At 43.4% G+C, this 15,800-nt stretch overlaps 1 protein-coding gene across 1 annotated transcript in view; it reads left to right on the top strand.

The window, feature by feature from the left end:
- Nucleotides 1-335: 335 nt before the first annotated feature.
- The window catches only part of GLB1L3 (galactosidase beta 1 like 3), a 49,541-nt gene continuing 34,076 nt past the window's right edge, over nucleotides 336-15,800 (top strand). Inside the window, exons 1-7 of the mRNA XM_087868553.1 lie at nucleotides 336-358; nucleotides 1,122-1,252; nucleotides 1,342-1,612; nucleotides 9,995-10,063; nucleotides 10,618-10,713; nucleotides 12,136-12,244; nucleotides 15,519-15,611. Coding sequence (XP_087724679.1) covers nucleotides 336-358; nucleotides 1,122-1,252; nucleotides 1,342-1,612; nucleotides 9,995-10,063; nucleotides 10,618-10,713; nucleotides 12,136-12,244; nucleotides 15,519-15,611 — 792 coding nt within the window. The remainder of the gene's footprint in view (nucleotides 359-1,121; nucleotides 1,253-1,341; nucleotides 1,613-9,994; nucleotides 10,064-10,617; nucleotides 10,714-12,135; nucleotides 12,245-15,518; nucleotides 15,612-15,800) is intronic.

The raw sequence follows: 15,800 nt of genomic DNA, 5'->3' as shown, positions 1-15,800 counted from the left end.
AACACGCGTAGCAAAGTTGTCCTTTTTCCTCCCACTAATCTTCGCCTTTCCCTCCCAGTTGACTGGTGACACACAGTAGAGGAAAACCAAGGTCAGGGCCATAGCTCAAGACCCTCCCACATTACTCACACCAGCTGAAACGCATCTGCGTACACCCGCAGTTCGGACACTTTGGGTCCGGTGCGGTGCTCTGCCTTTCCCGCCCCCCCCCCCCACCCGAGCTTGAGACCTCCTTGTCACTGCTGGCCAGGGCCCCCGTCTCCGGCGAGCGGTGTCTGGGTCCGCGGAGAGGCGGCGGGAGCAGCATGGGACCTCGGCCCCCCAGGCGGCGCGTGATGGGCACCCCGCGGCGCTTCAGGTGACCTTAACCTAGGCAGCGCTGCCCGCGGTTCCAGGCGCTGCGGCCCTCGCGCCCAGCCCGGCTGCTGGGTAGCCCCGAGCGCGCTAACCCGAGGGCCTACTGGACCTCCTCCCCGGCTCTGTTGGTCGGCCGATCATGTACAGTTTATTTCGCCCTGGGGCCGTTACGTGGAGCAAGGACCCCTTTGGACTGGGACGTCCCCCTGGGTCCTCCTATCTGCCCCGAGCCTCTCCTCATCTACTGACTCGCCCTTCAGGCTTTCGCTCCTCCAGCTCTTCTGCCCACACCTCAGATACGCACGAGCCCCGCTGAGAGTCTGTGCAGTATCCCAGAGAGAGAAAGGTCAGCGTGTGGATGCTGACAAAATGCTCCAGGGATCGGACACTGCAGCCTTTCTGAACCTGGTGGATGGAGTGCTCCCACCCCTCATTGAGCCCCTTACCCCTCCCCCGCCTTTTCCCAGGACCCCCTTTCCCCAGTTCCCGCGACTGTCCTGTCCTGTTCCTGGCTGTGGGCTTCCAGGACTGAGGCTATCCTCAGCTTTCTGTCGGGAGTGAGGTGGGCTGTGGGACAGTCCTGGTGGTGCAGGGGACCTCAGTGGATCCAGGTGCAGGTCCCTGCGCCTGAGGCTCGCCTAGAAGTCTATGCTGTGAGCCTCGGTGGCTCTTGCCTCTACCCTGCCGTTAGGGCAACGTTTTAATCCTCAATTTGACGAGCCCAGTGCCTTCCCCTGGTCATTGCTCTTTCTTTCTCTTTTCAGCCGGTGCCTCTCCTGGAAAAGAATCTTGTGCATCTTTTTCCTGCCATTTATCTTATCAGGTTTTGCTCCCCGAGTGAAAGACAAAGAGGGTCTTATATATGCAAATGCCCAGCTCCAGCCGGCCCGGTACAGTTTGCTTGAGGGGGGTAAGCGGGGAGGGTTCTCCTTTCTTCGAGAAGACAATAGCGGCGGGACGCTCAGAGCGTGTCCTGCCACGGAGCTTCCTTTTCTGCTGAGGTTATGGCGGCCTCTCCTCTCCTCTCTCTCTCTCTCAGCATGTTTAATTGGTCTCACCTGACCCCCCTCACGCTGAAGGACCGATCTGTGGGACTCCAGACTGCAAGCCGAGTCGGGAGTAAGCCATACTTCACGCTGGGCGGTCACAAGTTCCTGATTTTCGGGGGCTCCATCCACTATTTCCGGGTGCCCAGGGAGTACTGGAGGGACCGCTTGCTGAAGCTGAAGGCCTGTGGCTTCAACACCCTTACCACGTGAGTGCTGGCCCTCGAGCCCTCCGTGGCCTTGCTACCCTACAGGGACTCCTAACCCCTGCATCCAGGAGCAGAGCCACTGGATTTGGGAGCCCTGCTGGAGGGCTTACCTTCTGAATAGTCATTTCTGGCGTGTGTCTTATATGCTTAAGGATCTCACCTCACACTTAGTGTGCTGTGGTCAAAGCCTTGGGTAGGGGGTCATGAGAGAAAGACAGGAGTAAGTGATTGCCTCAGGGATCTAATGGGAGAGTCACTGGGTCCCTTAGGAGCTCTCGGTTTAATGACAAAGGCTCAAAGTATACTTATAGATCAATAAATGTGTGGTGGGGTTTTTTTTTTTTAAAGATTTTATTTATTTGAGAAAGAGTGTGCACACAAGCTGGGGGGAGGGGCAGAGGGAGAAGCAGACTCCCTGCCGAGCAGGGAGCCTGACATGGAGCTCCATCTAATCCCAGGACCCTGGAATCATGACCTGAGCCAAAGGCAGACCCTTAAGTAGGACACCCAGGCGTCCCAATACATGGTGTTTTAAAAACAATTTTTATTTATGTATATGGAGGTGAGCTTGTAAAGGAATAATAGTATTAAAATGAACACGTCAAAGGAAATACCAGTATCACTAAAGTGAAGTTTAATGGCATTAAGGGAACGAATACTGTAGCTTAATGATGCAGAGTCAGACAGACCTGTCTTCAGCCTCAGCTCTGCCTCCAAGCATCACATCCCAGGGCCCTGGTGTCCTTGTCTATACATGGGCAAAATAAAAGTTGGTTCATAGGTTTGTATTGATGATTAAGTGAGATAAAGCCTTTACCATATTTATGTGAAAAATGCCTATCACAACGCATGGCACGCACGTGTACTCAATTATGATGGCAAAAAAAGAAATGCAAACCTACTTTAGTCAATCATAAGTTTTTAAATATAAATGTAACATGATTAAATATACATTTAACATGATAAATTTAGCGTGATCTTTAGCGTGATTAGGTGTATAGTGATGAAAAGTAACGTGTATATAGGGTCTACTGATGGCTGGGCATTTTGTAATGTTCACTAAATCACTTAATCGTCACAACTAGCTGTCCTGTGAGACGGAGAGTGTAATTTCCACTATGCAGGGGGAAAATAACAGAAGCATGGAGGGCTTAACTAGCTTGGTCAGGGCGAGTCCCCTCCCACCATCTTCTCAGGGTGTGACCACGCGGTTGGGAGTGACGCTGCCGCGGTCACACATAGGCAATCCTGCCTTTGCACAGATGGCCAGTCAAATGAAAACCAGCTGCAAGCAAAAATCACATATGAATAGGAACAGTGGAGATCCCTTCCTAACAAACCTTTTTTCCAAAAAAGTCTTGAAACTCAGAAGACTGGGAGTCAATAAAAGTGGGTTATAGGGTAAACTATAGAAACCATTCATGGAAGGCAGCACTGTGCACGTGAGAGGATGTGAGGTTAACCTCATGGGAATGGTGTTTTTGGAGTCTGGAGCAAAGGCAGGGGAGCCCACCCTGAGTAAACAATGCTGCCATTGCCAGAACACTGAGATCTCCATCTACATAGATCTGCACTGTTAAGTAAGACAACCAGGGGCGCCTGGGTGGCTAAGTTGGTTAAGCGGCTGCCTTCAGCTCAGTTCATGATTCTGGGGTCCTGGGATCGATCCCTGCATTGGACTCCCTGCTCTGTGGGGAGTCTGTTTCTCCCTCTCCATTTGTTCCTCCCCCTGCTTGTGCTCTCTCTCTCTCAAATAAATAAAACCTTAAAAAAAAAAAGACAACCAGTTTTAGTTATTCAACGAACATGTACATAGTATTTACACTCAGCCAGGCATGTTCTAAACCCTGGAAAATAATAATTCATGCCGTCTCTATATCAATACTATGTGGTGAGTAGTGCAATCACTATCTTGTAGGTGAGAAAACTCAGGTGGAGGGAGGTTAAGGCAGTTGCCTGAAGACGACATAGTATTAGCAGAGCTATGCTTGAATTCCGTCAGGCACCTGGTTCCAGCTGCTGGGCAACTCAACCACCTTTCATAATTGTGGACTTCACTTAGAGATTGAGGGTGACATTCAGAGCACTTTGCAACCCTGCTTGTAAAGTCTTGTAAAGTTTAAGTCCCCTCTACAGGGCATTTTATCATTTGGTGATGCAGAGTGTATTTGTCCGTTTCTTGGTGAGATGTTTGTTACCAGCAATTAGAACGGTCTGTTATCTTCATGGTCAGGCTGTGGAATTTATTAGTGACATCAGGAAAAAGTAAAGGCAGTCCTGAGAGGCTTAAATTTACAATATAGAAGGGGAAAGAGCAGAAAAATGTTAGCAAAACTCTATGGGGCATTGAATGTAATGTTTTACATCTGTAACTATATTAATTATGTTAATTCAAAAATGGTTGAGTTCCTTTGCCTTTCTGGGGGTAATTCTACGTTGGTTGCTACGGATTATACTTACAATGCATTGGTTATTTAAAAAACAAAGAACCACTGGATGTCCTCACCCATCTACACCACTGACAAGATTTAGCAGTACCATAGAAATGCAAAACCTGCATTGGAATCTGAAGGGAAACCCCTTTCCTCCTGCATGTCTCTCCACCGCCCTCTTGTGGCAAAGCTAAGCATGGTACTCACTATAAAGGACAAAATGCTTCGAGGGCTGGCTCCATCCATTACTGCAGAGCTGGTGCTAAAGGCTGCATTTAAAGCTGGAAGGCATGGATTCCCTAATTTCTCTTTCTTCAGTCTCATTGTTCGTGTATAGAAATGCAACTGATTTCTGAGCATTGATTTTGTATCCTGCCACATTACTGAATTGCTCTATAACTTCTAATAGTTTGGGAGTGGATTCTTTTGAGTTTTCCATATAGAGTATCATGTCATCTGCGAAGAGACACAGTTTGACTTCTTCTTTGCCGATTTGGATACCTTTTATCCCTTTTTGTTGTCTATTGCTGTTGCAAGGACTTCTAGTACTATGTTGAATAATAATGGCAAGAGCGGGCATCCTTGTCGTTTTCCTGATCTTAAGGGAAAGGCTTCCAGCTTTTCCCCATTGAGAGTGATATTTGCCGTAGGCTTTTCATAGATGGTTTTTATGAGATTGAGGAATGTACCCTCTATCCCCACACTCTGAAGTGTTTTAATCAGGAAAGGATGCTGTATTTTGTCAAACGCTTTTTCTGCATCTATTGAGAGGATCGTATGATTCTTGGCTTTTTTCTTGTTGATATAATCTATCACACTGATAGATTTGTGAATGTTGAACCACGCTTGCATCCCAGGGATGAATCCCACTTGGTCATGATGGATAATCCTTTTAATGTACTGTTGGATCCTATTAGCTAGGATCTTGTTGAGAATTTTGGCATCCATATTCATCAGGGATATCGGTCTGTAATTCTCCTTTTTGATGGGGTCTTTGCCTGGTTTGGGGATCAAGGTAATATTGGCCTCATAGAATGAGTGGTAGCTTTCCTTCTGTTTCTATTTTTCGAAACAGCTTTAGGAGAATAGGTATTAGTTCTTCTTTGAATGTTTGGTAGAATTCCCTGGGGAATCCATCAGGCCCTGGAGTTTTGTTTTTTGGAGGGTTTTTAATCACTTCCTCAATCTCTTCATAATTATTGGTCTGTTTAAAAAATCAATTTCTTCCTGTTTCAGTCTTGGTAGTTTATAGGTTTCCAGGAAGGCCTCCATCTCTTCCAGGTTGCTTAATTTATTGGCATAAAGCTGTTGATAAAAGTTTCTAATGATCCTTCCTATTTCATTGGTGTTGGTTGTGACCTCTCCCTTTTCATTCATAATTTTATTAATTTGGGTCCTTTCTCTACTCTTTTGGATTAATCTTGCCATTGGTTTATCGATCTTATTTATTCTTTCAAAGAACCAGCTTCTAGTTCTGTTGATCTGCTCTACTGTGCTCCTGGTTTCTAATTCATTGATCTCTGCTCTAATCTTGATCAACTGCCTTCTCGTGCGTGGATTAGGCCTGTTCTTCTGTTCCAGCTCTAGCTTCTTGAGGTGAGAATATAAAAACTGCATTTTAGATTTTTCTATTCTTTTGAGTGAGGCTTGGATGGCTATGAATTTTCCTCTTAGGACTGCCTTTGCAGTGTCCCATAGGTTTTGGACCGTTGTGTTTTCATTCTCGTTGGTCTCTATAAATTGTTTAAATTGATTTTTGATTTCCTGGTTTATTGAATCATTCTTGAGCAGGATGGTTCTTAGTTTCCAAGTGTTTGAGTTTCTTCCAAATTTTTCCTTGTGGTTGAGTTCCAATTTCAAAGCGTTGTAGTCTGAGAATATGCAGGGAATAATTTCAGTCTTTTGGTATCGGTTGAGACCTGTTTTGTGACCCAGAACATGATCTATTCTGGAGAATGTTCCATGTGCATTAGAATAGAATGAGTATTCTTTTGTTCTGGGGTATAGTGTTCTATATATATCTATGAGGTCCAACTGGTCTAGTATGGCATTCAAAGCTCTTGTTTCTTTGTCGATTTTCTGCTTAGGTGATCTATCTGTTGCTGATAGTGGAGTGTTGAGGTCCCCTACTATTAACGTATTTTTATCTATATATCTCTTTATTCTGGCTAAGAGTTGGCTTGTTTATCTTGCTGCTCCCCTGTTGGGGGCATATATATTTATAATTGTCATATCCACTTGTTGGATACATCCTTTAAGAATAATATAGTGCCCTTCTGTATCTCTAACTATAGTCTTTAGTTTAAAATCCAATCTGTCTGATATGAGAATTGCTACCCCAGCTTTCTTTTGAGGTCCATTGGCATGAAAGACGGTATTCCATCCCTTTACTTTCAGTCTGAATGTATCTTTAGGTTCAAAATGAGTCTCTTGTAGACAGCAAATAGATGGGTCATGTCTTTTTATCCAATCTGCAACCCTGTGGCATTTATGGGAGCATTTAGGCCATTCACATTGAGAGTGATTATTGAGAGAGATGATTTTAATGATGCCATGTTGCGTGTAAAGTCTTTGTTTCTATAGATTGTAACTTTCTGTTCTGTATCACTCTTGGGGCTTTTTTACTTTTATAGAACCCCCCTTAATATATCCTGTAGGGCTGGTTTCGTGGTTACGAAATTGGTCAATGACTGGTGATTCTGGAAGGTCTTTATCTCTCCATCAATTCTGAATGACAGCCTTGCTGGATGAAGGATCCTTGGCTGCATGTTTTTCTCTGAAAGAGCTTTAAAAATGCCCCCCCCCCAGGGGCGCCTGGGTAGCGCAGTCGTTAAAGCGTCTGCCTTCGGCTCAGGGCGTGATCCTGGTGATCCGGGATCGAGTCCCACATCAGGCTCTTCCGCTGTGAGCCTGCTTCTTCCTCTCCCACTCCCCCTGCTGTGTTCCCTCTCTCGCTGGCTGTCTCTCTGTCACATAAATAAAAAAAAAAAAAAAAAAAAAAATCTTTAAAAATGCCCCCCCCCAACCCTTTCTCTCATTCCAGGTCTATGTAGACAGGTCTGACGTAATCCTGATACGTTTGCCTTGGTACGTGAGAAATTTCTTTGCCCTGGCCGCTTTCAATACTGTATCCTTGGATCTAATATTTGCGAATTGCACTATGATGTGACGTGGTGTATGTTTGTCGTGGTTGAGCTTGGGAGGGGTCCTCTCTGCCTCTTGGACATGAATGCTTGTTTCCTTTGCTAGATTAGGGAAGTTTTCAGCTACAATTTGTTCAAATATCTCTTTTAGACCTCTGTTTTTCTCCATCCCCTCGGGGATGCCGATGATTCTGACATTGGAACGTTTCATTGAGTCAGTAATCTCCTGTAACCTACATTTTTGAGATTGGATTTTTTTGAGCCAAGTTTCTGTTTTAGCTTTCTCTTCTACCAACCCATCCTCCAATTTGCTGATTCGTTCTTCTGCCTCATTTACCCTGGCCGTCAGAGCATCTAGTTTTGACTGCATTTGATTCATAGCATTTTTAATTTCTGCAAGATTCGCTCTCATTTCTGCCCTTAGAGATTCTATATTCTCGTTAATATTTTCGTTAATATTTTTTTCAAGTCTACACGTCATCTTGACCATTGTTACTCTGAACTCCATTTCTGATAATTTGGTTATATCCATATCCATCAGTTTATAATAGCACCAAAAATCATACGTTATCTTGGAATTAACTTAACCAGAGACGGAAAGGATCTATATTCTAGAAACTACAAATCACTCTTGAAAGACATTGAAGAAGACACAAAAAGATGGAAAAATATTCCATGCTCATGGATCGGAAGAATTAACATAGTTAAAATGTCCATGCTACCCAGAGTAATCTACACTTTCAATGCTATCCCCATCAAAATACCAATGACATTTTTCAAAGAACTGGAACAAATAGCCCTTAAATTTGTTGGAACCAGAAAAGGCCCTGAATCGCCAAGGAATTGTTGAAAAGGAAAAACAAAGGTGGGGGCATCTTTTCTTCCTCTTCTTTCTTCTTTTGGATTGACTAGGACTTAAAAATTCTCCTTTCATTCTTGGAAGTTGTACATCATATTGTATATTTAGGCCTTTTTTTTTCTTGCCTAAATATTTAGTCTTTTCAAAGAACTAGCTTGTAGCTTTATCAATATTCTCTATATCATTTTGTTTTCTATTTGATAATTTCTGAGTTATGTATAATTTCCTTTCTTCTACCTTATTTGATTTAGTACCTTCTCCCCTCTCCTCTTCTCTTCCTCTACTTGCTCCTCCACTTCCTTCTTTTCTCTTTGTCTCCTGAGTTGAATATTTAGCTCATTTTCTTTCCAGGAGTTTCCTTTTTCTAATCTATTTATTCAGGGTTATGACTATACCTCTAATTATTGCTTTGGTTACATATCTCATAAATATTGCTGTGGAATACTTTGAATGTCATTTGGTCTCAAACAGTTCAGCTATTTGGGAATATGCTTTCTGTTTTCTTTCTTTCTTTCTTTCTTTCTTTCTTTCTTTCTTTCTTTCTTTCTTTCTCTCTCTCTCTTTCTTTCTTTCTTTTACTTTTTGGATTTTTAAAGCATAATTTTCTAATGTAGTTGCCTTTGTCTTGGGATCATGGACTATGTAATGTAAGTTTTTGAGATTTGTTGAGATTTATTCTGTATTTTATGACTGTTGCATGTCATAAAATACACATTTTTAGGAATGTACGTGCTGCATCTTTGGCTACCGAGTTCTCTATGTATTTCTTAGATCCAGCCTTTTATTTGTGTTAATCAAATTTATATCCTTACAAGGTTTTGCTGTTATTTTCTTTGTTTCTTAGGGAAGTATTTTAAATCTTCCCACTGTAACTGTGGATTTATCCCTTTCTTTTTAGATTCAGAAAATTCCTCCTTTACTTGAAGCTCTATATGGTATTAGAATATATGAGGTGGTGATTACTGTATCTTCTTGATGGGTCATTTCCTTTCTTATTATTTGATGCCTTTCAACATCTATTTGTGAGGGATTTTTTTTTTTTGCCTTAAAGTCCATTTTGCTTGCTATTTACGTTTGCTAGAATAATTTTGCCTCATCTATATCAGTTCCATCTTTTTGTTTCCCACTTTTTCCAGCAATATTCTTTAAAGTAAGTCACTTGTGAGCATCATTTAGCAAATTTTTTTCATTCTGTTCTCTTCGTGCATCGCTGTAAACTTTATCATGCATATTTAAGTCTTTAGCAAACCAACTCTATGTTCCTCCTTACAACGAAAGATCTTAAATACGGTCCTACCACAATGCAACCCATGAATTCCAAAAGTCTACATTGTGCAAAATTGTGTAATAAGAGCTACAGAGCTAATGAGAAACATGAGGTTAGAGACACAACACTCAAGAACTTTGTTGGTGACACACACAAAAAAGAGAGTCACCTAATGAAAATAGCACCTAATAAAAATTTGACATGTATCGCTTTGTCCCTACAGGCTCAGCCCTAGGGGGAGATGCCTGGCACGGTCCTTCTTGCTAAATCTAAAGCTGGCACTTTCCTTTATTGCATCTCCATTATCCTTGTAGGAAGTCCTCCTCTATTCTTATTTTGATTAATTCTTAGCAAAAATGTCTTGGGCATATGTAGGCATTTGAGGGTTTTATCCTTTTTGTTAAACGTTTAACGGGTATTACGTAGAATGGGTGGTGAGTGGGGTAATTTATGTATAAATTCAAGGAACCTAGAATCATAGGATTATTGGCAGCTTGGGTAATAAAGGAACTATTGACAATAATCATTGTTAATGTAATTCAGACTTAATTGTCATTAGAAACTTCAACTTACTGTAAAATAGAGCTCTTCCAGGTGTTGGCATGGATTTGGGGCTGACACAGGAATTTAGAGGAAAGAAATCAGAAGATGTTTATTGTACTTCCCCCTTCCCTGTTACAGCTATGTTCCGTGGAACCTCCATGAGCCAGAAAGAGACAAATTTGACTTCTCTGAGAACTTGGACCTGGAGTAAGTGCGGTTGCTGCTTCTGTGGCCTGGCCTGGGGTGGTGAGGCAGAGAGGTGGCTCCTTGGGGTTGATTAGGAACTATGGGGCCATCTTGGTTCCGCTTTGAGAACCAGAGAGAGGCTGGGGTCAGGAGCCTTGTTCTCAGGACCCACATGCTCTCCATGAACCTGTTACTCCCAAGGGTCTGGGTCTGTCTCCTCTGAGCCCCGACCTCTTCACTGCAGCCCAGAGGTACCTAATCCCCAGTGTCTGCCCTGCTCTGCAGTGTGGTCCAGTCACCTGGGTTGGGGCAGGGGTTGCCCCTCTAGGATAGCAAGGCCGTTGGGGTCAGGTTCAATATTAGGATCCCCCTGTACCCTGTCTGATGCTTTTGGTCCTCATGTCCCCAGTGGAATTGTGCAGAAGGTCCCGGGCTGGGAGCAGGTAAGAACCCAGCTCCCGGGGCCTCTGAAGGGAGGGAAAGGAGGGGCTGGGCAGCTCCACCACCTTGTGATGCTGGGCTTGTCCCCACTCTCCCCTCTGAGTTTTGAGAGTTGCTGACACTGACCTCCCTAGGGCCTTTGTGCTGATGGCTGCAGAGATCGGGTTGTGGGTGATTCTGCGTCCAGGCCCCTACATCTGCAGTGAGATTGACCTCGGGGGCTTGCCCAGGTGAGCAGGGCTGTGAGTCCAGACTTGTTGTAGTAAAGTTGCTGGCTTTACTAAACATAAAACTTCAGTCTAATAATGAATGAGCACCTCCTCTGTGTCTTGCACTGTTCTGTGCTTATACACATCATCTCTGGCAATGGTTGCAGTTAATACAGTGAGGTGTAGGTGTTCTTGTAATCCCCGTTTTATGGATGAGTCATTGTCCTGGTGCTCTGGGCATGTGGCCAAGAGTGTGCAGGGGGAGAGGAAGCATCGGGATGATCATAGTTCTCTTTCCCCACTGGAGGGAGCTCTGCCCAACTCTGTCCATGGGTGGGAAGAATGGGGAGGGAAGCTTTAGACAGTGAAGAGTGGGCTTGTTCTGACGATGTCTGATTTTATTTTATTTTGTGAATGGAAGACCAAATTCTCTGTACTAAGAGCCCTCAGATCCCCGCCTTTCCCTCTCATTTTTTTCTCGGCCTGTTTTCTCATCTGTGATGCTTGTCCTCAATGCAAACAACTAAGGTTCGGGGTGAGAATTCAAGAATGCTCTTCTGTTATTGTCACAAGCTGGCAGGACTGCCCATTTAGTCCATGGCTCTGCTCCAGGTGAGCACTTTTACTCCCTTTTGTCAGGTAAAAGCACTGCTTTTCTCCAAGATGAGTTTGTTCTCTCATCCCAGCTCACGAGCAGAAAATACCTGACCTTGAAGGAAGAGAGTGCTTTAGAGAAGCAGCAATTCATGGGGCAGGTGAGCTGGATCCCTGCCCAGCTCTTTCCAGGTGATCTGGGGGCGTGCTTTCTGTCTTGTAAGCTCTTACTCTGTTCCGGAAGTCTTAGCCATTAGACGAAATGCAACCCTCTGCCTAATGTGTAGACATTTTGCTCAAGAAAAATGTTTTTATTTTTTTAAATTTTTTTTAAAGATTTTATTTATTAATTTGACAGAGATAGAGACAGCCAGCGAGAGAGGGAACACAAGCAGGGGGAGTGGGAGAGGAAGAAGCAGGCTCCCAGCGGAGGAGCCTGATGTGGGGCTGGATCCCAGAACCCCGGGATCACGCCCTGAGCCGAAGGCAGGCGCTTAACGACTGTGCCACCCAGGCGCCCCAAGAAAAATGTTTTTAATGAACTGAACAAGAATAGAGGAGAGCATTCAATGACAGGTTAAACTACCTCTCATTAAGATGTGGGACTACAAGTCCTGGTATTAAGTTGTAAAGTGTCATGTCAATGGAGTTGGTATCTTTTCTTCTAAATCTGTGTGAATGGTCCAAAAAGCTGACAGCTGACATGGACACATCCCTTCAGGACTTCTAAGCGCTCCAGGACCATGGACATGAGCTCAAAGGATGTAAAACTGCCAAAGCACCGCCCCCACTTACCCTCACCTCTACCCTCCCACCTCAGACACTGAGCTAGTCCCCTTTTGCCCCCAGCTGGCTGCTGCAAGACCCCGAGATGATATTGAGAACAACCTACAAGGGCTTTGTTGAAGCAGTTGATACGTATTTTGACCACCTGATTTCCAGAGTTGTTCCTCTCCAGGTAAAGCAAATTTTCTGTTCCTTCTTTCTTCTCTTTGCTTTAGGAAAATAGTTTTTCTGGCTTGTTCACAGAATAGGCCATGCCCAGTCTCTATGAGAATTGAAGCTGACATTCTTGCAATTTTCAATTCTAGACCTTGTCTCAAGTACAGCCTTTACCCCAAGGTTTCTAGAAAGACACACATCATACAAGGGACGGACAAAGGGTGTTCATTTGTGGCTGTCGCTGTTCTGAATGTACTTGACATTCATTAAGCTCACTGATCTTCATACTGCTTATTTTTACTCTTAAATTATCTTTGTTGTTTTGAATAGTTGGTGATAAAACTCAAAAGAGTATGAAAGAGTTTATGGTGAAATAAGCCTCCCCTCTTACCCTGAACCAAAGCCATTCAATTGCCTTTTCAGAAGATAATCAATTTTGCCAGATTTTTGTGTGTCTTTCCAGAGATTTCCTACACATATAGAAGCAAATTATTTATATATACACTTATACGTGTGTGTGTATTTATACATACTTTTTAATAAAAAATACACAATTCCCACTGGGCTTTTTTTTCACTTAAAATATATTTTTGAAATCCATTCTTTTTAACGTCTGCCTAGTATTCCACAATTTGGATACATATCATAATTCATTTAACTAGCACCTCATCATGGACGTTTGATTTTTTAAACTTATGCTATAATGCGTAACTTGGTTCATATGTCATTTTGTACCTGTGTGAGTATATTTGCTATTGCTTACATTCCAGTTTGTTTTAGTTTCATAAATGCACAGAGCACAGACACCGTGCATTTTCCTTTCTTCCTGGAGTCTCCAGATCTTATTCAAGGTACCCACATGGCACAGACCAGTCTGTGATAAAAAATAACATTTTAGCCTGCAGTCTACAAGGCTGCAGTTATTTGGTCATTATGTTTGATTTTTAAAATACAACTCTCTTTCAAACAAGAGGAGACACATGGTTATTATTTACATAAAAATAAATCTTATTTTGAGAGCATATATCTGGATAAAACTTGGCGGGGGATAAAAACCAATGATTAGGTAGTAGACCAATAGCTAATTATCTTAGACTCCTTTTTGGGGGCTGAAATATGCAAATCTAGCCTTTGTAACTAATTCTTAATTGTGAATTATGAGTTAGTCTTAGAATAATCTGAAAGAAAAACTGCAGATTAGGAATGGAAATAAAGGGAAAGACAGATTAGGAATAATGTCTCTGCAGTACAGCTTTAGGAGAGATGAGCAATGCTGCGGGGAAGAAGACATCATCATTAGGATTAAACTCTGGGTCTCTTAGGCGGAATCGAGGCACATCTTTCATTAAAAGGGCTGGAAGCCATATGTTTCTGGCTGCATTTCTGCTGTGTAGGTGGGACCAGGTGCAGGAGCAAAAATCTCTGAGCCTTAAAACGAGAAAGATTTTGAATGTTTGGCTGGAAGTTCAGACACAAGTACAAATGCCACGTACCATTAGTACAGATGCAGCAAGCAAAGCGAATTTACAAACATGCCACTGAAATCATGAGGTAGGAAGTCCTAGGAAATTTTTAAGAAGCAAGGAATTTTAAGTGCAAATGAAATTTATAGGGCTTATTATTACTAAATGGTTAGTATTTTAAGGTTTTCTATTTGATTATCTTCATTGTTTTAATTGTTATATTTAAATATCACTTAGAGTGTCTTTACTCTTTCACTTGGGACTTTCATTTTTCTAACCCTGTTTGTTTTGTAAGGTCATCTGTGAATTTATGATGCAGTTTTTAGAAATCTCACCCTTCAGGTTGGGAGAAGATATGGTTCAATAATACAAACAATTTTTCTTAATTCATCAGTGTGGAATACTTATGTTCACTCAACAAGTAATTATTGAGCACCTGCTGTGCGCCAGGTGCTGTGTAGGAGCTAAGCCTCCAATGGTGAGAAGGATAGACATGGTTCCTGCCCCATGGAGTCAAATGACCACTTATACTATGAGGAATGATTGCCGCAGTGGAAGAAGTGCAGGACACCCCTCCTAGGGTAGCAACATGGAGAAAGTGAGGTTCAGGGCATGGCTTTCCAGAAAAAGTAACTTACACAGTGACCTAAAGCATGGGCAGGTATTAGCAATGGTCAGGAATCTCCAACATGGGTAAAGATCAGAGAGCAAGAGATAGAACGAGGAGTTTGAAGAGCTGGAAGAAGTTCAGCTGGTGTGGAACATAGAAAGTGAGGTGGGAAAGAGGCAAAAGGTGAGGCTGTAGAAGAAAACCCAGCACACATGCTCACTCTCTTCTGCTCCAACGCAGGGGTGTGCTCATTCTCTTCTGTCCCATGTCCAAAAGGGAATACCTTGCTCTAAAATTGGCATTTACTCTGTAGGCAATAGGAGCCATGTGGGGGGTGCAGTGGTCAGACTGTCAAGAGCTCACTCTGCCTTCAGTATGGAAAGGCTTCTGCAATGAGTGTGGAAGGACATCGAAAGATTAAACATTGAAAACTTATAATTTCTGTATGATTTCAACTAGGTTACTGTTGATGACAGTTGGCACGACAGCATTGGAAGAATTACTAGGGTGGTTTGAGGGGTGGAGTCAAAGTGAGAAAGCCAAAGCAAACAAACCAAACAAAACAGAACAAAGTGAGAATGCAGAGAGGAGTGAGTGTAGACAACCAGTAACTCTTTCAAGAAACAAGGCTCTTAAGGAGGAGAGACCAAGAGAACTGTGGGTGGGGGAACAGTCCTGGGGTGCAAGTGCTCTCCCTCTCTGATTGAGGGTTCCAAATAAGTTTCCATGATGCTGGAGGTCTGTTGGTTTGGAAGGAAAGGTTGAAAGTACAGAAGGTAGAGGAAGCAGAGCAGAGAGCAGGTGGTAGGAGGCAAGGAGACTCCATGCATGAGTGGTGACACTATCCTAAGGCAGGAGGAAGAAGGGACACCTCTTTCATTCGTTAGGGAGAGTGGATAGGGTGGGCATGGAAGCAGGGGAGTTTGTAGATTTGAGATTCATATTTAAGCAGAAAATTAGTATGAGAAATAGAGGGAAAACTGTGGGAGTCACTTATCTCCAAAGACTAGGGAAGGCAGGACTCTGCAACAGCTGAAGTGCCTGGAGGTGACTGACTCCAGGACCTGGGGGAGGAGAGGGAGCACCAAAGAGACATGAGGTATCTACTTGGATCAAAGCTTACCATACCAGGTGTGTGATCTTAGCAGCAAACTCCGAGACTCCAGGCTTTTTGCACCAGTAGCTTCACATTCCCCCTTGATCTGTTTGTCTCTCAGTACCACAAGGGAGGCCCCATCATCGCAGTGCAGGTGGAGAATGAATACGGTTCATTTGCCATGGATAAAGATTACATGCCTTATGTTCGAAAGGTAAGAGACACTTGGTTTGTCTTCATATTTGCATGCTTCCTTCCTCACTCTGTCGGTTTTACAGGCATGCATTTTCAAGGCCCTGCTGCATGGGTGACCCTGTGGTAGGTGCTCTGAGTGATGAGAATATGTGAGATCAAGTTCAGTGTCTCTGTGACTCTGCAATGTTGTCGGGTGGTCAAGATGTAC

Source organism: Ursus americanus, chromosome 16 (genome assembly GCF_024610735.1).
Source record: "Ursus americanus isolate L20-20 chromosome 16, mUrsAme1.1.p, whole genome shotgun sequence".
Classification (NCBI taxonomy): Eukaryota; Metazoa; Chordata; class Mammalia; order Carnivora; family Ursidae; genus Ursus; species Ursus americanus.
Note: the sequence above shows the minus strand (reverse complement) of the source record. Positions and strands in the feature narration are given on the sequence as shown.